Here is a 17,125-nt window from a genome sequence, read left to right on the forward strand (position 1 = left end):
AGCTACCAATATCCGAGATGGCTACAGTCATGAAGAAGGCACAACAATACAACCAAGAAGAGTACGTTGATGATGAGTTCAAGATCTGGACCCAACTCAAAGAGGCTAATAGAAAGATGTACAAGGCCTGTGAGCAGATTGTCATCCTTGATAGGAAGCTTCAAGACTTACATCAACGCTTTGTGAATGCTACCAACGAGAGGAACCGCGCTGTAAGATACAACCTCAAACTTAAGCTTGTTACTATAGAGGGCGTGAGGACTGCCTACTATATGTATGCAACAACCAAGGCCGACGAGAGTCAAGAATTGAGGAAGAAGTTGGCCAGGGCTGATGAAGAGGCTGCAGGATACGGAGAGGAGATGTATGAGATTGACATGGACGAGTGAAGTCACAGATTGCGGGATATCAAGTACGGAAAAATAACGGTTCTTTTCAGAACCACAAAAATTGTAAAAAGAGATCAATTGGTTAGCTGACAATTTCTTGTTTACATCCTTGCTTCAGCCAAACTGCCATCCTGTGCTGTCAACCAGAATACAATGCAGGGAAACCTTCATTGCTTATAGCCAAACTGCCATCCTGTGCTGTCAACCAGAATACAATGCAGGGAAACCTTCATTGCTTATAGCCAAACTGCCATCCTTTGCTGTCAACCAGAACACAATGTAGGGAAACCTTCATTGCTTATAGCCAAACTGCCATCCTTTGCTGTCAACCAGAACACAATGTAGGGAAACCTTCATTGCTTATAGCCAAACTGCCATCCTTTGCTGTCAACCAGAACACAATGTAGGGAAACCTTCATTGCTTATAGCCAAACTGCCATCCTTTGCTGTCAACCAGAACACAATGTAGGGAAACCTTCATTGCTTATAGCCAAACTGCCATCCTTTGCTGTCAACCAGAACACAATGCAGGGAAACCTTCATTGCTTATAGCCAAACTGCCATCCTTTGCTGTCAACCAGAACACAATGTAGGGAAACCTTCATTGCTTATAGCCAAACTGCCATCCTTTGCTGTCAACCAGAACACAATGTAGGGAAACCTTCATTGCTTTCAGCCAAACTGCCATCCTTTGCTGTCAACCAGAACACAATGTAGGGAAACCTTCATTGCTTATAGCCAAACTGCCATCCTTTGCTGTCAACCAGAACACAATGCAGGGAAACCTTCATTGCTTATAGCCAAACTGCCATCCTTTGCTGTCAACCAGAACACAATGTAGGGAAACCTTCATTGCTTATAGCCAAACTGCCATCCTTTGCTGTCAACCAGAACACAATGTAGGGAAACCTTCATTGCTTTCAGCCAAACTGCCATCCTTTGCTGTCAACCAGAACACAATGTAGGGAAACCTTCATTGCTTTCAGCCAAACTGCCATCCTTTGCTGTCAACCAGAACACAATGTAGGGAAACCTTCATTGCTTTCAGCCAAACTGCCATCCTTTGCTGTCAACCAGAACACAATGCAGGGAAACCTTCATTGCTTTCAGCCAAACTGCCGTCCTTTGCTGTCAACCAGAACACAATGTAGGGGAACCTTCATTGCTTATAGCCAAACTGCCATCCTTTGCTGTCAACCAGAACACAATGTAGGGGAACCTTCATTGCTTTCAGCCAAACTGCCATCCTGTGCTGTCAACCAGAATACAATGTAGGGAAACCTTCATTGCTTATAGCCAAACTGCCATCCTTTGCTGTCAACCAGAACACAATGTAGGGAACCTTTCATTGCTTTTAGCCAAAAAAGGCATCCATTGCTTTCACATGCTATAGATTTTTGATCAACCTTGCTTCAGCCAAACTGTCATCCTTTGCTGTCAACCAGAACACAATGTAGGGAACCTTTCATTGCTTTTAGCCAAAAAAGGCATCCATTGCTTTCACATGCTATAGATTTTTGATTCAATAAAGTGACTTGAAAACTAATCTTTTTCATCAAAAGTCAATCTGCTTATCACCCATGAGAACCATCAGGAAGTACCAATTTCAGTGGCTGTGATGATGGCTGCAGGTACACTTGTTGGGAGTATTCTAAGTGCATCAATGGCTCTCGTGGTCAAATTCTGGCCACAGCATTTCTGACAACTGAAGTCATAATCAAGAAGCAAACTGCCCCCCTTCTGCAAATGAAATGGCCAGGGCCATTGTGCTCACCTCATGTGGAGGAAAGATGGATAAAGAGCATGGTATTGTGTCATGTAGTGTTAGGTTTGATGTAGGTCCAAGCAATTACAATTTCCCCAAAATGGCCAATTTACAGTACATTCGACCTCTGTGACCTTGAAAAGTAGGTCAAATCAAAGAAGACCCGGGTGACATATTGAATGGTTGTTAGAATTAGATGTACCTATGATATAAAATTGGTGCCAATCGGGCAAGTAATACTAGGAATAATGGCATTTTGAAGAATTTAGGATTTGGCCCCCTCCCTGGAGGCCAAACGGCAAATCAGATCGCACCAAACTTCGGTACCTGACACCACCTGACCAAGGGGTACATGTGTACTTAATTTGTGATCAATAGTCATTGCAGTTAAGAAACGTGCCATAGTTACGGCCTGACGGCCAATTTACGCCATTTGACCTCTGTGACCTTGACAAGAAGGTCAAATTAAAAACCTGTGTGACATATACTGTATGGTGGTTAGATGTACCCATGATATCAAATTGGTGGCAATCGGGCAAGAAGTTAAGGAATAATCACATTTTTAAGGTTTTTGGATTTTGCCCCCTGGTGGTCAAGTGGTGAATCATATTGGACCAAACTTCGGTCCCTAAGATCACCTGACTAAGGGGTAAATGTGTACCAAATTTGGGATCAATAGTCATTGCAGTTTAGAAACGTGCCATCGTTGCATCCTAACGGCCAATTTACACTATTTGACCTCTGTGACCTTGAAAAGGAGGGCAAATCAAAAACCCGGAGGATATATGATGCACCTTTGCTAGAAGTACCTACCATATTTTTTTCAAAATTTCCCGACTACTATTAAGGGAGATATTGCATATTTTCACTTTTAACGTTTGGCCCCCTGGTGGCCAAACCATGAAACGAATCGGACCGAAACTTGGTCTCCAAGGTGTCATTACATAAGGGTACATGTGTACCAAGTTTCAACTCAATAGCTCTAACAGTTACGAAACGTGCCCTGCTAACGGACGACGGACGACGACGACGACGACGACGACGGACGCCACGGTATGGGATAAGCTCACCTCTGCTAAGAGGTGAGCTAAAAAGCCAACATTGAAGGGGTGGAATTCGATGTGTGGAGAGACACTGATATTTTGGCATGAAATTTGGCAACTGATCCATTCACAACAGCCTCTCTGTGAAGATTGTTGCATAACATCACAGTGACATCAAAAATGGCTAAACAATACATTGACAATGACATTCACTTCTGCTTATTGCATCCTGATATCCCATGCTGTCATGACAGAACTGAAATCAAATCAATCATTGAGCAGGTGTTTATGTATTGTTTATATACAGTAGAACCTCTTTATTGAGGACACCTTTGGGACTGACAAGTGCTGTCTTTATAGAGAGGTGTCCTGATTAGAGAGGTCAAATTGAATGGAAATAACCAATTTGGGACCAAAACTAGTGTCCTTATAGAGAGGTGACCTGATTAGAGAGGTCAAATCGAATAGAAACAACCAATTTGGGACCAAAACTAGCGTTCTTAATAGAGAGATTGTCCTTAATAGAGAGGTGTCTGCTTAGAAAGGTTCGATACAGACACATGGATATATTGGGATGGTGGCAGAATCTCCACATTACTGTATGAGAAGCACGAATCACAATCAGTTTTAAAGCTTATCGATGCTTATCAATCAAAATTACAGATGGGTGACTTTGTGGAATAAGTGACTAAATGTTGATTACATGGACTTACCCGGGAGAGGACACTCAGTCTGCGGCAATGAAAACAGCTCTAGGAAATAGCGATCTTCAGCGGAGAGTAACGGTCGTGACAGGAAATCGCCTTCATCCTCCGTCATATCCAATGGAGTTGGAGGCAGGATGTACTGGAATATGGAGGAATGGCATCATAGTGGAGGGTCTGTTTGGTTAAAGGGATCTTATTCTAGCCTTCTGATTGTGAAAACAGACTGAGTCATATCTGAGTCATATAACTGAGAGTTGACGCCAGGCCTTTGTGTGTGAGGGGGACGGGGGAGGGGGTGACAGGTATCTTTTAACCCTTTAGCTACTGAAGATTTTTAATGCATTTTTAATGCATTCCTGTATTTCCCTGGAGCACGAGAAGAAACATACCTCGGCCACAGGATCAAGTTAAAAATTCAGCCAAAATTTGTGCAGCACCATATGGAAATTTTGCATGCATTCAACACCTACAATAGCTAAAGGGTTATAGTATGCCCCTGGCTTTATTAAAGGGTTTGCGTGAAAGATGGGGGGTCTATTTAGCCATTGGGGCCCCACATTTCCGTTACAAAAACGACCTTATAACACAATTTAAATTCCTTTTTTTAATTGATGCAGGTGACCTAGTTCTCGCATCTAAGCATCATCAGCCAAATAAACATGCCCAATATTAAGTTCCTGCTCCAGTCGAATTTTGTTGAGGTTAGAAATCTGGTCAAGATAATATTAATCTAACATCTTTTCCAATGATCATCCCTTTCAGGAACTAAGTTTTCAATGGAAAAAAATGTTTTTTAACGAGATAAACACCGGATAGCACAACTTTAACCCTGTAACACCTGGAGGCGCCCATTGACACCCGCCACCGATCTCACTGGAGGGGTCCGATGACGCCCAAACATCCATATTCAAATTTCGCACGCTTAGCTACCGATCTTCTTCAGAGCGCCGCCTAATATTAATCTATGAAATTAAGCTTTCAAATGCCCGGATGAACAATGGTGGTTGCTGTAGAAGTTTTAGAGATATTTGACGATTAAGTTTTTCTTTCTCTTCAAGCCAGTAAATGCAGGTCGGACATTTGAATTGCTGAAATGGATTTTTTGTTTGATTCCGATTCGGATGTACCCTATCTAATAGGAAATTTCATCTTCTCTCAAATAAACAGGACTTGTAATACATTATTTGGAAGTTCACCTATGTCATTTTGTGAAAAACTGGACCCACCGCAAAAAATGTGATTTCCAGGTAAAATTACGTCGAGGGCCTAGGGGAATAAGCACTTGCACTGGCAGTGGCTCCAGGTGTTATAGGGTTAAAAGTAAACTGCACGTAACTATATAAGGCTTAGTACAAATAAAGACAGATTCATGAATTGCACCTACCCTGTCTATTTCAGCTCGAGTGGTCCTCCGCTCTAGCTCGGCATCTGTTGGCAATTGTTGCCACACTTGATATGCTGTGTCATGTTTCGCTCTCACTCGAGGGAAACGATTGAATATGTAGTCGATGAGAAAGAGTTTGACGCCCATGTAAAGAGCTGAAAATAAGGAGCGGTTGAGTTTTTTAGCTGAAGTTGAATACAGTGGTGAAGTCACCTTCAATAATTTGGCATAACTTTAACATTATTCATGTTAAATTCTGCTAAAATCTTAAGCCTTTCAAAAGCATTATAAATCAGAGGGACTAATTAATGAACAAATTCTGTAACACTTGATTATAGCATATACCATAAATGTAACTGTAAAGCAGACACATCCCAGGAAAACAGACATATCTGGGCAGGAAGCAGGACAGCTTACCGGTTACTGTAAAACAGGCATATTCTGGCAGGAAACAGAACAGCTTACCTGTAACTGTAAAAACAGGCATATCCTGGCAGGAAATGGGACAGCTTACCTGCTACTGTAAAACAGACATATCCTGGCAGGAAACGGGACAGCTTACTTGTTACTGTAAAAACAGGCATATCCTGGCAGGAAATGGTACAGCTTACCTGCTACTGTAAAACAGACATATCCTGGCAGGAAACGGGACAGCTTACCTGTTACTGTAAAACAGACATATCCTGGCAGGAAACGGGACAGCTTACCTGTAACAGACATATCCTGGCAGGAAACAGGACAGCTTACCTGTTACTGTAAAACAGACATATCCTGGCAGGAAACAGGACAGCTTACCTGTTACTGTAAAACAGACATATCCTGGCAGGAAACAGGACAGCTTACCTGTTACTGTAAAACAGACATATCCTGGCAGGAAACGGGACAGCTTACCTGTTACTGTAAAACAGACATATCCTGGCAGGAAACAGGACAGCTTACCTGTTACTGTAAAACAGACATATCCCATTAGGAAACAGGATAGCTTACCTGTTACTGTAAAACAGACATATCCCATTAGGAAACAGGACAGCTTACCTGTTACTGTAAAACAGACATATCCTGGCAGGAAACAGGACAGGATGAACATGAAACACATGGAAAAATACATCTTGGCAGTGGCAGTAGGCTGCTTCCACGTCATCAAGCTGAAATGACAAGTGTTCCATAAAATACAGTGTCCACTTTATAAATTGAAGGGTGGGGATTCTGTGTTATTTACTACCATACTTTTTTTCAACTGTCAGCACCTAGTACATAGTACTTCATGAAGCATGCCAGATCAATCTCCGAGTCCTAATCTTCCCAAGTGGCAGATGTCCCAGGTGACAGATTGTAAGCAATGAAGACAGCCATCACTTGAAGCATAATTCAAGCCAGAGAAACTCTTGAACTATTTGTTTTGATGACCAGAAAGAGGTTGAAGACGGTATTACTTATTTATTTCAGTCCCTACACACACTGGGCCAGATTAAATTTCTCCAAACTTGATTGAACTCAGACATGTGAGATAGAGAAGACAACACTCTTACATACTTTTTCATTTTCTCCAAACTGTCTGCTATTTGGCCAAGACCATTCTGAAAATAATAGGATTTAAATTTTATTGCAAGACAGGAGCATAACTGAAGCATTTTCTCAGACCAAAGTTTGTTCTTAAGAACTTGAACAGCTACCCAAGATTATCAGTTGGTCTTCTATCTCAAAACGAAAGGATAGCATTACAAATGTTACCTGATCAAATAGTGTAAATATACCGGCTATTTATCAAATACTGGGGCTAAAACAGAAATGAAATCTTGCTTGGGTCTAAAGGGTGAAACCAGTCCATTGTGGACAGGTACATTCGTTCTTGGAACGGCTGAGCAGTCTTTTCACATAAGCCAATGCACTACAACTGAAGACGCCATTTCTACAGGGCCTTTTTTCTTGTAACGTTTCGCGATATGTATCGCCACATCTGCGGTATATCGCCATTTACGTCATGACGTTAATTCCCATTGAAAATTATTATAAAGTGCACTATCTTCTCACTACATGGCATTAAAATATCGTACAACGTTAGTCTGTCACACTGCGGTTTTCACCACATTGTTTCTTATCTTATGCCCTATTATATTTTCCCCAAGTTAAAAGTGTTGCAGGTGACCTTTAAAGGCCTACGCCATTCATTAAAAAAATTTGAATTTGTAATTGAATTTGAATACTTTCAATTGCGTAAATACATACTAAATATAAATTTCAGCACTGCCTTTCTGTAGACAGATATAAAAATACCATCAATACCAATTTTCAACAAGTTCGTATTCATAATAACTGCACTACGACATTGTGTATTAGTGGATTTCTATTCAACTGAACCACGAGTAATTCCGAACTGTGTACCCCTTTAACATGTTTAAGGTTCCGTAACAGGTAGACTGTATTTCATACAATTCAAACCAAACGTCCTTACTACATACTGTAAAATCAGTCTTTGTTTTCAAAGCGAAACCTATATTATTATCATAATTGAATATCTTGATCGTGACTTGCTTTTCCACTCACCTGGACACTCTTTGCAACCTGTAGAACCAGATTAAACTTATCTCCAACTCCCGTCGTGTCTTTTTCTTCTACCTCCTGTAAAATGGACATAGGATTTTGATTAAAAGGCATACTGAGTAGAGAGTCCAAGTGAATCAGACAGTGTGAAAGACATTCAAACCAAACAAATTTACAGCCGCAAATTCTTAAGTGGTTGAGCTATCCATGCCTTAAAATAGAGTGGAACCTCCCTTAGCAGACAAGTCTCCATTAAGGACAACCTCTCTATTAAGGACACTAGTTTTGGTCCCAAATTGGTTATTTCCATTCAATTTGACCTCCCTAATCAGGACACCTCTCTATTAAAGAGAGCACTAGTCAGTCCCGAAGGTGTCCTTAATAGGGAGGTTCTACTGTACTCCAAAAACGGTCAAAGACAAATGCTCCACCCTTGGCTTGGAGTTCAAAATGTTGAGAATATAAAAGAAACAAATACACTTTAGCAATAACTCTGGGAATTTTGCCTTCATGCACTTCATGTCTTCATGCTCTTTATGCGAAATTGGATTTCATTTTTCTAATCAACCACCATGAATGCTAAACTCTGGCGTCATTCAATCAGTTGTGTGAAAAGCTTCACCACAGCAAGACAAAGGCTGTTTTACCTCTTTATCTTCTTGATATTGCAGGTAATGGACATCTACATTCCAACCTCTGGAAGAAAACGTGTCATGGATAAATCTTCCTTCAAGTCATACTTCCGAATGAATTTGATTGACGATATTGAAGTTCTTAAAGTTCGCACACATCTCTGCCTTCACACACAGAGCATTCGGTGTTTTAAAAATGGAACTTTTAGCACCAAAATTACTTCGTCATATGCTAGAAATGCTGTACCTGGGCCAGAAATCAATCAACGGAGCCAGGGATGAATTCAAAACACACCCAACTACAAATCCACTCCTTGCCTACATGTAGTCACAGCAACTGAAAGTGGCCCATCTTTGTGGTACAGTGATGAGACAACTGGAATAATTTATTCCTTGAAGGTCATTTCAACTCCTAAACGGGGCAAGCTAGTGAAAAGCAAAGGTCACTATCTTCACGTAGAATTTCATTTTCTTCAAAATGTCGCCCCGAGGCCCGAGCTGCAGCCATTTTCCCTAATGATGTCAAGTTTGTGAAAATATTGGATCAGGATCCGGACTGGTTTAAACGTGGTCTGAAGGAAGCTATATGCAGATTAGGATTCTAAAACCTCAAAAGGGGCACAATTTTACCCATAATACAGATACAGTAGAACCTCCCTTAGCAAACACCTCTCTATTAGGGACAACCTCCCTTCTAAGGACACTAGTTTTGGTCCCAAATTGGTGGTTTTCATTCAATTTGACCTCTCTTATCAGGACACCTCAATATCGAGGAGAGCACTTCTCAGTCCCAAGGGTGTCCTTATTAGAGAGGTTCTACTGTGTACAGATACGGGTATGCCACTGTTCTTTTAGTCAGTTGACTTACCTGTGTCTAAGAAAGTTCACAGAAAGGCGAAAGACGGCCAGGAACATGATGAGTGGTAGCAGCCAATCATACCATACGGCGTACATGTATAACTGAAAATTACAGCAGAAATACAGCTAAAATGAAATGGCCAGGGCCATTGTGCTCACCTCATGTGGAGGAAAGATGGATAAAGAGCATGGTATTGTGTCATGTAGTGTTAGGTTTGATGTAGGTCCAAGCAATTACAATTTCCCCAAAATGGCCAATTTACAGTACATTCGACCTCTGTGACCTTGAAAAGTAGGTCAAATCAAAGAAGACCCGGGTGACACATTGAATGGTTGTTAGAATTAGATGTACCTATGATATAAAATTGGTCATTACTAGGAATAATGGCATTTTGATGAATTTAGGATTTGGCCCCCTCCCTGGAGGCCAAACGGCAAATCAGATCGCACCAAACTTCGGTACCTGAGATCACCTGACCAAGGGGTACATGTGTACTTAATTTGTGATCAATAGTCATTGCAGTTAAGAAACGTGCCATAGTTACGGCGTGACGGCGAATTTACGTCATTTGACCTCTGTGACCTTGACAAGAAGGTCAAATTAAAAACCTGTGTGACATATACTGTATGGTGGTTAGATGTACCAATGATATCAAATTGGTGGCAATCGGGCAAGAAGTTAAGGAATAATCACATTTTTAAGGTTTTTGGATTTTGCCCCCTGGTGGTCAAGTGGTGAATCATATTGGACCAAACTTTGGTCCCTGAGATCACCTGACTAAGGGGTAAATGTGTACCAAATTTGGTATCAATAGTCATTGCAGTTTAGAAACGTGCCATCGTTACATCCTAACGGCCAATTTACACCATTTGACCTCTGTGACCTTGAAAAGGAGGTCAAATCAAAAACCCGGAGGATATATGATGCACCTTTGCTAGAAGTACCCACCATATTTTTTTCAAAATTTCCCGACTACTATTAAGGGAGATATTGCACATTTTCACTTTTAACGTTTGGCCCCCTGGTGGCCAAACCATGAAACGAATCGGACCGAAACTTGGTCTCCAAAGTGTCATTACATAAGGGTACATGTGTACCAAGTTTCAACTCAATAGCTCTAACAGTTACGAAACGTGCCCTGCTAACGGACGACGGACGACGGACGACGACGACGACGACGACGACGACGACGACGACGGACGACGGACGCCACGGTATGGGATAAGCTCACCTCTGCTAAGAGGTGAGCTAAAAAGCAACTACAAGAACTCAGCACTTGGTGTCATAGAGATATGACTAATGTGAACTGCCACTGGTTCAGATTTCAAGCTTTATTTTGTCATGTTGATAGGTGAAAGACAATGCAGATTGTCTTAGACACATCAAACCCTTTGACTTATTTGCCAGTTGAGTGGAAATGACTAAGATCTGTCAAGTGTTAGAGATGCAATGGAGTAGTATTGGAATGTAAGAAAATGAGGCAAGCTGTTTTGCTGTCAAAATGGAGTTTTTCGAGCTAAACTATGTCCACTGCTGTAAACAAGGAAAGTTTTACGAGGGATTTTTTTTGGCCACAAGCAAAATGCATAAAATCAAAACACCTGGTTTCATTACCCGGTTTACCATACAAACTTTCAATGTATGGATCATGTTGATGAGGAAGGAACGTAAGTTAGTCAGCCATACTTACAGATAGCACCAGAAGCGATAAAGACGGGGTTTTCCACGATAACATAGCCTTCACACCTTTTGTAGTATTTACAATGGGTTTCGTTGCAGCATCTGAAAGACAAAGAAAAGTTTGTCAGTTCACTAAAAACTTGAAATTGAAATTGGAAACTCAGAACTGTATAAATACACATTGGAGATAAATTTTAACAGTTCCGTTGAGTGCACCCAATATTGAAATATTCTACATGACGATTTTCAGTGTGTGTGTTTCAAGTTGGCAAGTCTAGAACTTGTTGTACGAAGGCAATGTTTATTTCTAATTGCTAGTTGGACACATGTAAGCAATGCATACAAACAAATCATGTCTTTAGGTCATAAGTTACTAACTTTTCTGCAGTTACCAAACACTCAGCAGGCAATATCAAATGTGGAGTTGGTACATGTAGTGTGAGTATCTGTCAATATTTTGAAATGAAGTGTTCCCTCAATGACGCTATACTCACAAAATCTTTTGATATTTTCTTTCAACCTAAAAATAATGAAGAAAATGATGCACAATACATTACAAGTGATTGTGTTAGAGGAGGGGGAATTATTCAGGAGTATGACACACACTTGAATTACTAATGCTAATGAAAATAATTCTTGCTGGTTTCAGTCGCTCAAAGTGCTTCACGTTATTACCCCTAGCTATTGGCCTGTACATTCATGATTCAAGCTCTACTCTCTGGGAGTATCACAGGGCCGAGCTGCAGTTATACAGCGCTCAGGACTACTAACAATCATAGTTTGCCATCTCTGTTTCCAGCACATAATAAATTTTGATAATCTATATCTTTAAAGTAAAACCCAATCACTCCCACATTTTTTTCATAGAATCCACAGACTATATTAAAAGCTTGTTCTATGATAATTGTAAGTGGAAGCAGTTGGACTTGGAACAGTTACCCTAAATTTCAAAGTTGTTGCTGGTGACTGTTTTACTACACCAGCCTGCCTGAACTAGACAACTCCATGAGACTTACTGTTTGACAGTTAACGGGACATCCTCTCCTTCCTGTTGTTGTTCTGTTTCAACTTCCTCGGAGAAGTCAGCTATGAGTTCATAGAAGAAGCTGTACAGCCATTCGTGTAGGCGGCGGGTTAATGAGGGCTTCGGGGGCGGTGGGGCGGCTGGAGAAGAAAAAAACTAACTCATTAAAGTTAAAGATGTTAAAGGACCGACGAAATAAGTAAGAGCATTTTATTAGCGCGAAGCTGTTGGCTGCCCAGTCACCTTTCATGCCACAGTATCAGCCTCCATACCTGAGTTATGCACTTTTATAGAATTTACACCAACAAATACAGTGGAACCTCTGTTAGCGGACACCTCTCTATTAAGGACAACCTCTCTATTAAGGACACTAGTTTTGGTCCCAAATTGGTTGTTTCTATTCAATTTGACCTCTCTAATCAGGACACCTCTCTATTAAAGACAGCACTTGTCAATGTCAGTCCCGAGGGTGACCTTAATAGAGAGGTTCTACTGTACATAGTAACTCGCCAGCATGTGATTGCAATGCATTCAAAAGAGAGCTTGAAAACAAGCTCCTCCTTAAAATTTCTGTTCTTTAATTTTGGTAAAAGTTCATGTTTAAGTGCGTTTGCAAAGAGAAAAAACCATCCCCAGGCACCTGTTACATCATGACCATATGTTCTATCATTATGTCAGGCCCCTCGTTAAAAACATCCCAAATTGATTTATGACTGTTTACATCGGAGGCAGGTTGCTGACATTACTTGACAAAACAATCATATCCCAGGGACAATATTGCGTGATGCCAGCATGCCACTGACCTGACAATGATTCAGGTGACGTGGCTATCTGGCAAAGATCTCACAAGTCAAAATAGCTAGGGTGCAAATCTAATACACTCAATGGCATGTTTGGCAATATTTTCTGATCAATTTCTAGCACAGAAAATGCGAAACACACTGGCTTCAGCAACAAAGAAATTAAATATTTTGCTTTCAGTTGACGTTGTGGTCATATACAATCATAAATCTTTCAACCGGATTTTTCTGACTTGGAGTTCCATCCATAAAATCAACATTGTTACCATACGAGTATAAATCAAATATTTCCCCACAGCTGGCCATAAGATTGATTGAGTTGGTAACTGTAATTATGCAGCTGCTGCATGGAGTACAGTGACATCGTATACTGAGTTTTATCTGACATGTCTACAATGGTAAGGTTGGTTGTCAAACAAATCCTCACAATGTCAACAACTCGAACACACTCATATGAACAGCTAGGTTTATTTTAAAATGCGGCCCAAAGAACTCAGAAATAAACACAGTCTTTGTGCAGTAATGGACAACCCAGAGGAACAAAACTTGGCATGTAAATATCTACTCCTTTAATATCCATCACAACAGAATTGTTAAAATTTATCCATATTAAAAGGTTACATAGTATGTATGAACCTGTTTTTAAACAAAATAGAAAAATAGCATTGCCATTGACGTTGAAGGTGAGATGATAGTGAAGTGGACTTAGAGAGACAAGACAGACAGAAAGTGCACCCACAGACAGACAGGTGGCCACCTCAACAATATCTTGACCTTGACATTGGACTGTCAAGATTGTTACAATGTATTACAAACAATCTAAAAGTGCATTCTCTATAACTGTTATGTAGATTTTTGTTAACAGGACGCATGTTAGATTCATTATGAGCAGATTTTCATTTAAGAGCTGTTTGACCATGATCTTGAGTAGTCAAGGTAGAGGGAGATGTTGGTCCCAGACCACAAACTGGTTTCCAGATAAAATTATAAGAGCATAATTCCATTTCAAAGTAGTATGACCTTGACCCAGACCCTTTGAACCATTATTCAATCTGAAAGGACTTCCTCAATGACTTGAGCATAAATGCTGCTACCAGTCATCTGGCTAGTTTCCTGCTATAAAAGTTATGAGCAAATTTCCATTTTGATGCTGTATGACCATGACCCATGACCTTCATACTTATCTCGATAACCTCAGTATAGATGTTAGTACTCTGCCCTAAGCTAGTTTCCGGCTTAAGGAGCATATGTCTATATAAGTATTTGATCATGACCTTGACCCCATGACCTTCACGGTCATCACATAATCTGAAAGAGTGTCAAAGATAATCTGGGCATAGATATGATGGTTCCAGACCACCAGCTAGTCTGGAGATGACGTTATGGGCATATTTCAATTTCAGAGCAGTTTGACCATGACCCGGATGCATAAACTTCAAGTTCATCACAAGAAAGAATGCAACCCTCTGCAAGCAAATAATACAGCTCTTAGCAAAAATTCAAAATCCCCCGATACTAATATAGTCATAAGAATCGTGCTGCCAGGTGGACTGACCAGCTCCATCCCACTCATGACTGGCCAATCAGTACCCAAACACTATGCGAGACTTACCAACATCAGGGGTGAGAACAGTGTCTTCTGATATCTCCTGGGCCATGTCAACCCAGTCGTCCCCGATCCCAGCCACGTCAATGCCATCTGTGGATGATGAAGAACCTTTTCCGATGGATCGATGTTTCTTGAAGCTGAAAATGTGATCATTTTGAGAATTTTACAATGAAGATCTTTGCAGTTATGAGCCCAATAGACAGTTCAGAAATCTGGATGGATGATTTCCAATTTTTTTTTAGTTACTATTACCAAGTTTGGTTGAGATCAGTTCATTACTACGGTAACAATTTGACCACACATGAAATTTGGACCATTTGACCTTGACCTTGTAGACCCTTGAGTGTAATCTGCAAGAGACAAGACCACAATTGATTTTTTAAGCCTTTTAGCAGTTAAATTGTCAATGTTTGACTGCGACGCATCAAATAATGCGTGCGGTTGTGAATCTGAAATTTAGATTATGTTATTCCGGACAGTCGGGCAAGTAAATGGTGAAAAATAAACTGGTGATTGACCACGGAAATTTTTTGATAATCGACAAATTAGACAGACTTTGATATTTCCACTCTTTTCAGCCAACTGGCAGAAAAAAACTCAAAACACGCCCCCTATTACCCAATTAGCAAAATTCGAAATTAATTTTTTCATCAAATAATTTCTTTATATCTGTAGACTTGCCACAACAAATATTTTTTCAATACCTCTCCAAATATGTACTTGAGAGTTAAAAACATGCACTCGTCTAATTGATAGGCCTCGACCCTCCAAGCTATGAATATTCATTAGTGGTCTTGTCTCGCAAGTCAAACAGCACATGTTTGTAAAGCTTAGAGGCAAACAGGCCAAGGACCTTAGATGAGTCATGGAACAATGACTTTATGACCTTGACCTTTGACCCTCCAATGGCACACTGGTTCCAGGTAACCTTGACCTTCTAGCTACCTATCAGAGAGGAAAGAGGGTCACATTCATTTACTCGGAATGACCCTACTACATCGGACAGTACATGCATGTAAATACGGAGTGCTCTGGCATTATAGTGCAAACATTTTAGTATTCTACAATCTGGCGGTACAGTCAGCCCTTTCAATGGTCCACCCACCTTGCCTGTCTTGACTCCTTAGTTTTTTCTTTCAGCCGATTGGTAAGAATCTGATTCCTCTCCTTCTCAAACTCTAACTGGCGATGAAGTTTATCCAGTTGACTTTTGTCTTTGATTTCTTTAAGTTCTCCAGCTGGAAGGAAGTTACAGTTCCAAAATATTAGGGTGCTTTTAATCATGTATGATTCACATCACAACAATGATAACTGGCTTGACGTCATCTTTTCCTACGATATCATGATGTAGTGTCAAGCGCAATCGTAAAGTTTTCATGTAAGCAAGCGAGAAAAATAGTTAGGTACTTTACTTAGTATTTCTGGGAATATGTGTGGTATATGACAAATATAACACTACCCTTGTGTCTGATCCTCGTCACCAGATCGCACTAGTTAATTTTCTCTGGGCAGACAGCTCATGTCCTGTGGCCTCGAGCTTTCTAAGGCCGGAGAAAATCAACCCGTGTGACATGGCGACTCAGATCACACACTCGAGCAGTGTTCTTATTTCATTGATAAATTTTTTGAGTCACACACATACTAAAAATTCGAACCAAAAAAATCTTGTGCCATCATGAAATCAAAATTAACCGCAGATCTCTCAAAAATGATTCCATGTAATTGGTCAATGCTCCAGTGAAACAAAATTTTGATTTCCGACTGGAAATCCCCCTCCCCATTCTGATTGCAGATGTTCTAAAATTCATTACGACAATTAAAAACCTTACCAAGATTTTGATTTTCTATCATGGCTGCCACCAGTTGTTCTTGAAGCTGGGTCAGCTGACCCTCATAGACAGCCTTCTCTTCACGATCCTTGAAGCCTTCCCCATCCAGTGATACGTTGTGTGTTTGCCTTGGGCTAGTGGGTGGTGAACTCCCTGGACTTCCTGCCCCACCTCCACCACTGCCAAATGATATGATTGAAGGGCCATGTTTGGAATCCTATTGGAATAGAAGGAAAAACATTTAAAAGAAGTTTGGGCAAGGAGTTGCACTCAATGCCCTTAATCTTGCTTGATGAGATTGAGTTTGGGTTTTTTAAGGTTTGCAAATCAATAATTCAATGATTCATTTCTCTTCATAGATTATTGTATTTAAACTTGTTGGCTCACCTGTTTTTTGAATGCTAATTTGTTGTAACTGTAATTTCGTTATGTATCATTGCAATATTACCAGACATCGGCCGTTCGTGTAATAAAGCTTTATTTCAAACTGAATTTGAATTTGAGGGTGAAATGATGCAGTTTATTTATGCAGTGCACAATTCCATGTCTGATAACTTCCCCACAAAAATTCAAATGCTTACCTCCCTGCTCTCGACACAGTCCTTAAACTCTGTACTCTGGTACAGGTCGCTCTCATCATTTGGGAGGCTAGTTGCTTTTGTCAGGGGGTCACGTTTGGGACCATCTCCAGTGCCATCACGTTGTTCGAAGCTTTTGAATTTGGCTTTAAATGCACTTCGTAGGCTCATTGTGCCCTCATTGACATCATAGAACACCGAGTTCAATCACCAGCCTGAAGTAGACAACAGGTACTTGAATTACAAGTGTGCAATTCCCTATGGTACGGTATGCTGGCGATGTAG

General features: G+C 40.6%; 1 protein-coding gene across 2 annotated transcripts in view; it reads right to left on the reverse strand.

Moving 5' to 3' along the window:
* Nucleotides 1-17,125, reverse strand: part of LOC135491371 (GRAM domain-containing protein 4-like) — a 40,125-nt gene that overhangs the window by 14,997 nt on the left and 8,003 nt on the right. For both annotated transcript variants that reach the window (XM_064777191.1, XM_064777192.1), the window contains exons 2-15: nt 16,844-17,055; nt 16,263-16,479; nt 15,539-15,671; nt 14,437-14,570; nt 12,017-12,164; nt 11,495-11,520; nt 11,011-11,102; nt 9,330-9,421; nt 8,477-8,525; nt 7,833-7,907; nt 6,822-6,865; nt 6,324-6,433; nt 5,289-5,443; nt 3,911-4,043 (exon numbers count right to left, since the gene is read on the reverse strand). In XM_064777191.1, the coding sequence (XP_064633261.1) occupies nt 3,911-4,043; nt 5,289-5,443; nt 6,324-6,433; nt 6,822-6,865; nt 7,833-7,907; nt 8,477-8,525; nt 9,330-9,421; nt 11,011-11,102; nt 11,495-11,520; nt 12,017-12,164; nt 14,437-14,570; nt 15,539-15,671; nt 16,263-16,479; nt 16,844-17,011 (1,576 nt within the window). In that variant the 5' untranslated portion in view covers nt 17,012-17,055. The remainder of the gene's footprint in view (nt 1-3,910; nt 4,044-5,288; nt 5,444-6,323; nt 6,434-6,821; nt 6,866-7,832; nt 7,908-8,476; nt 8,526-9,329; nt 9,422-11,010; nt 11,103-11,494; nt 11,521-12,016; nt 12,165-14,436; nt 14,571-15,538; nt 15,672-16,262; nt 16,480-16,843; nt 17,056-17,125) is intronic.

This window comes from Lineus longissimus, chromosome 7, assembly GCF_910592395.1.
Source record: "Lineus longissimus chromosome 7, tnLinLong1.2, whole genome shotgun sequence".
Lineage (NCBI taxonomy): Eukaryota > Metazoa > Nemertea > Pilidiophora > Heteronemertea > Lineidae > Lineus > Lineus longissimus.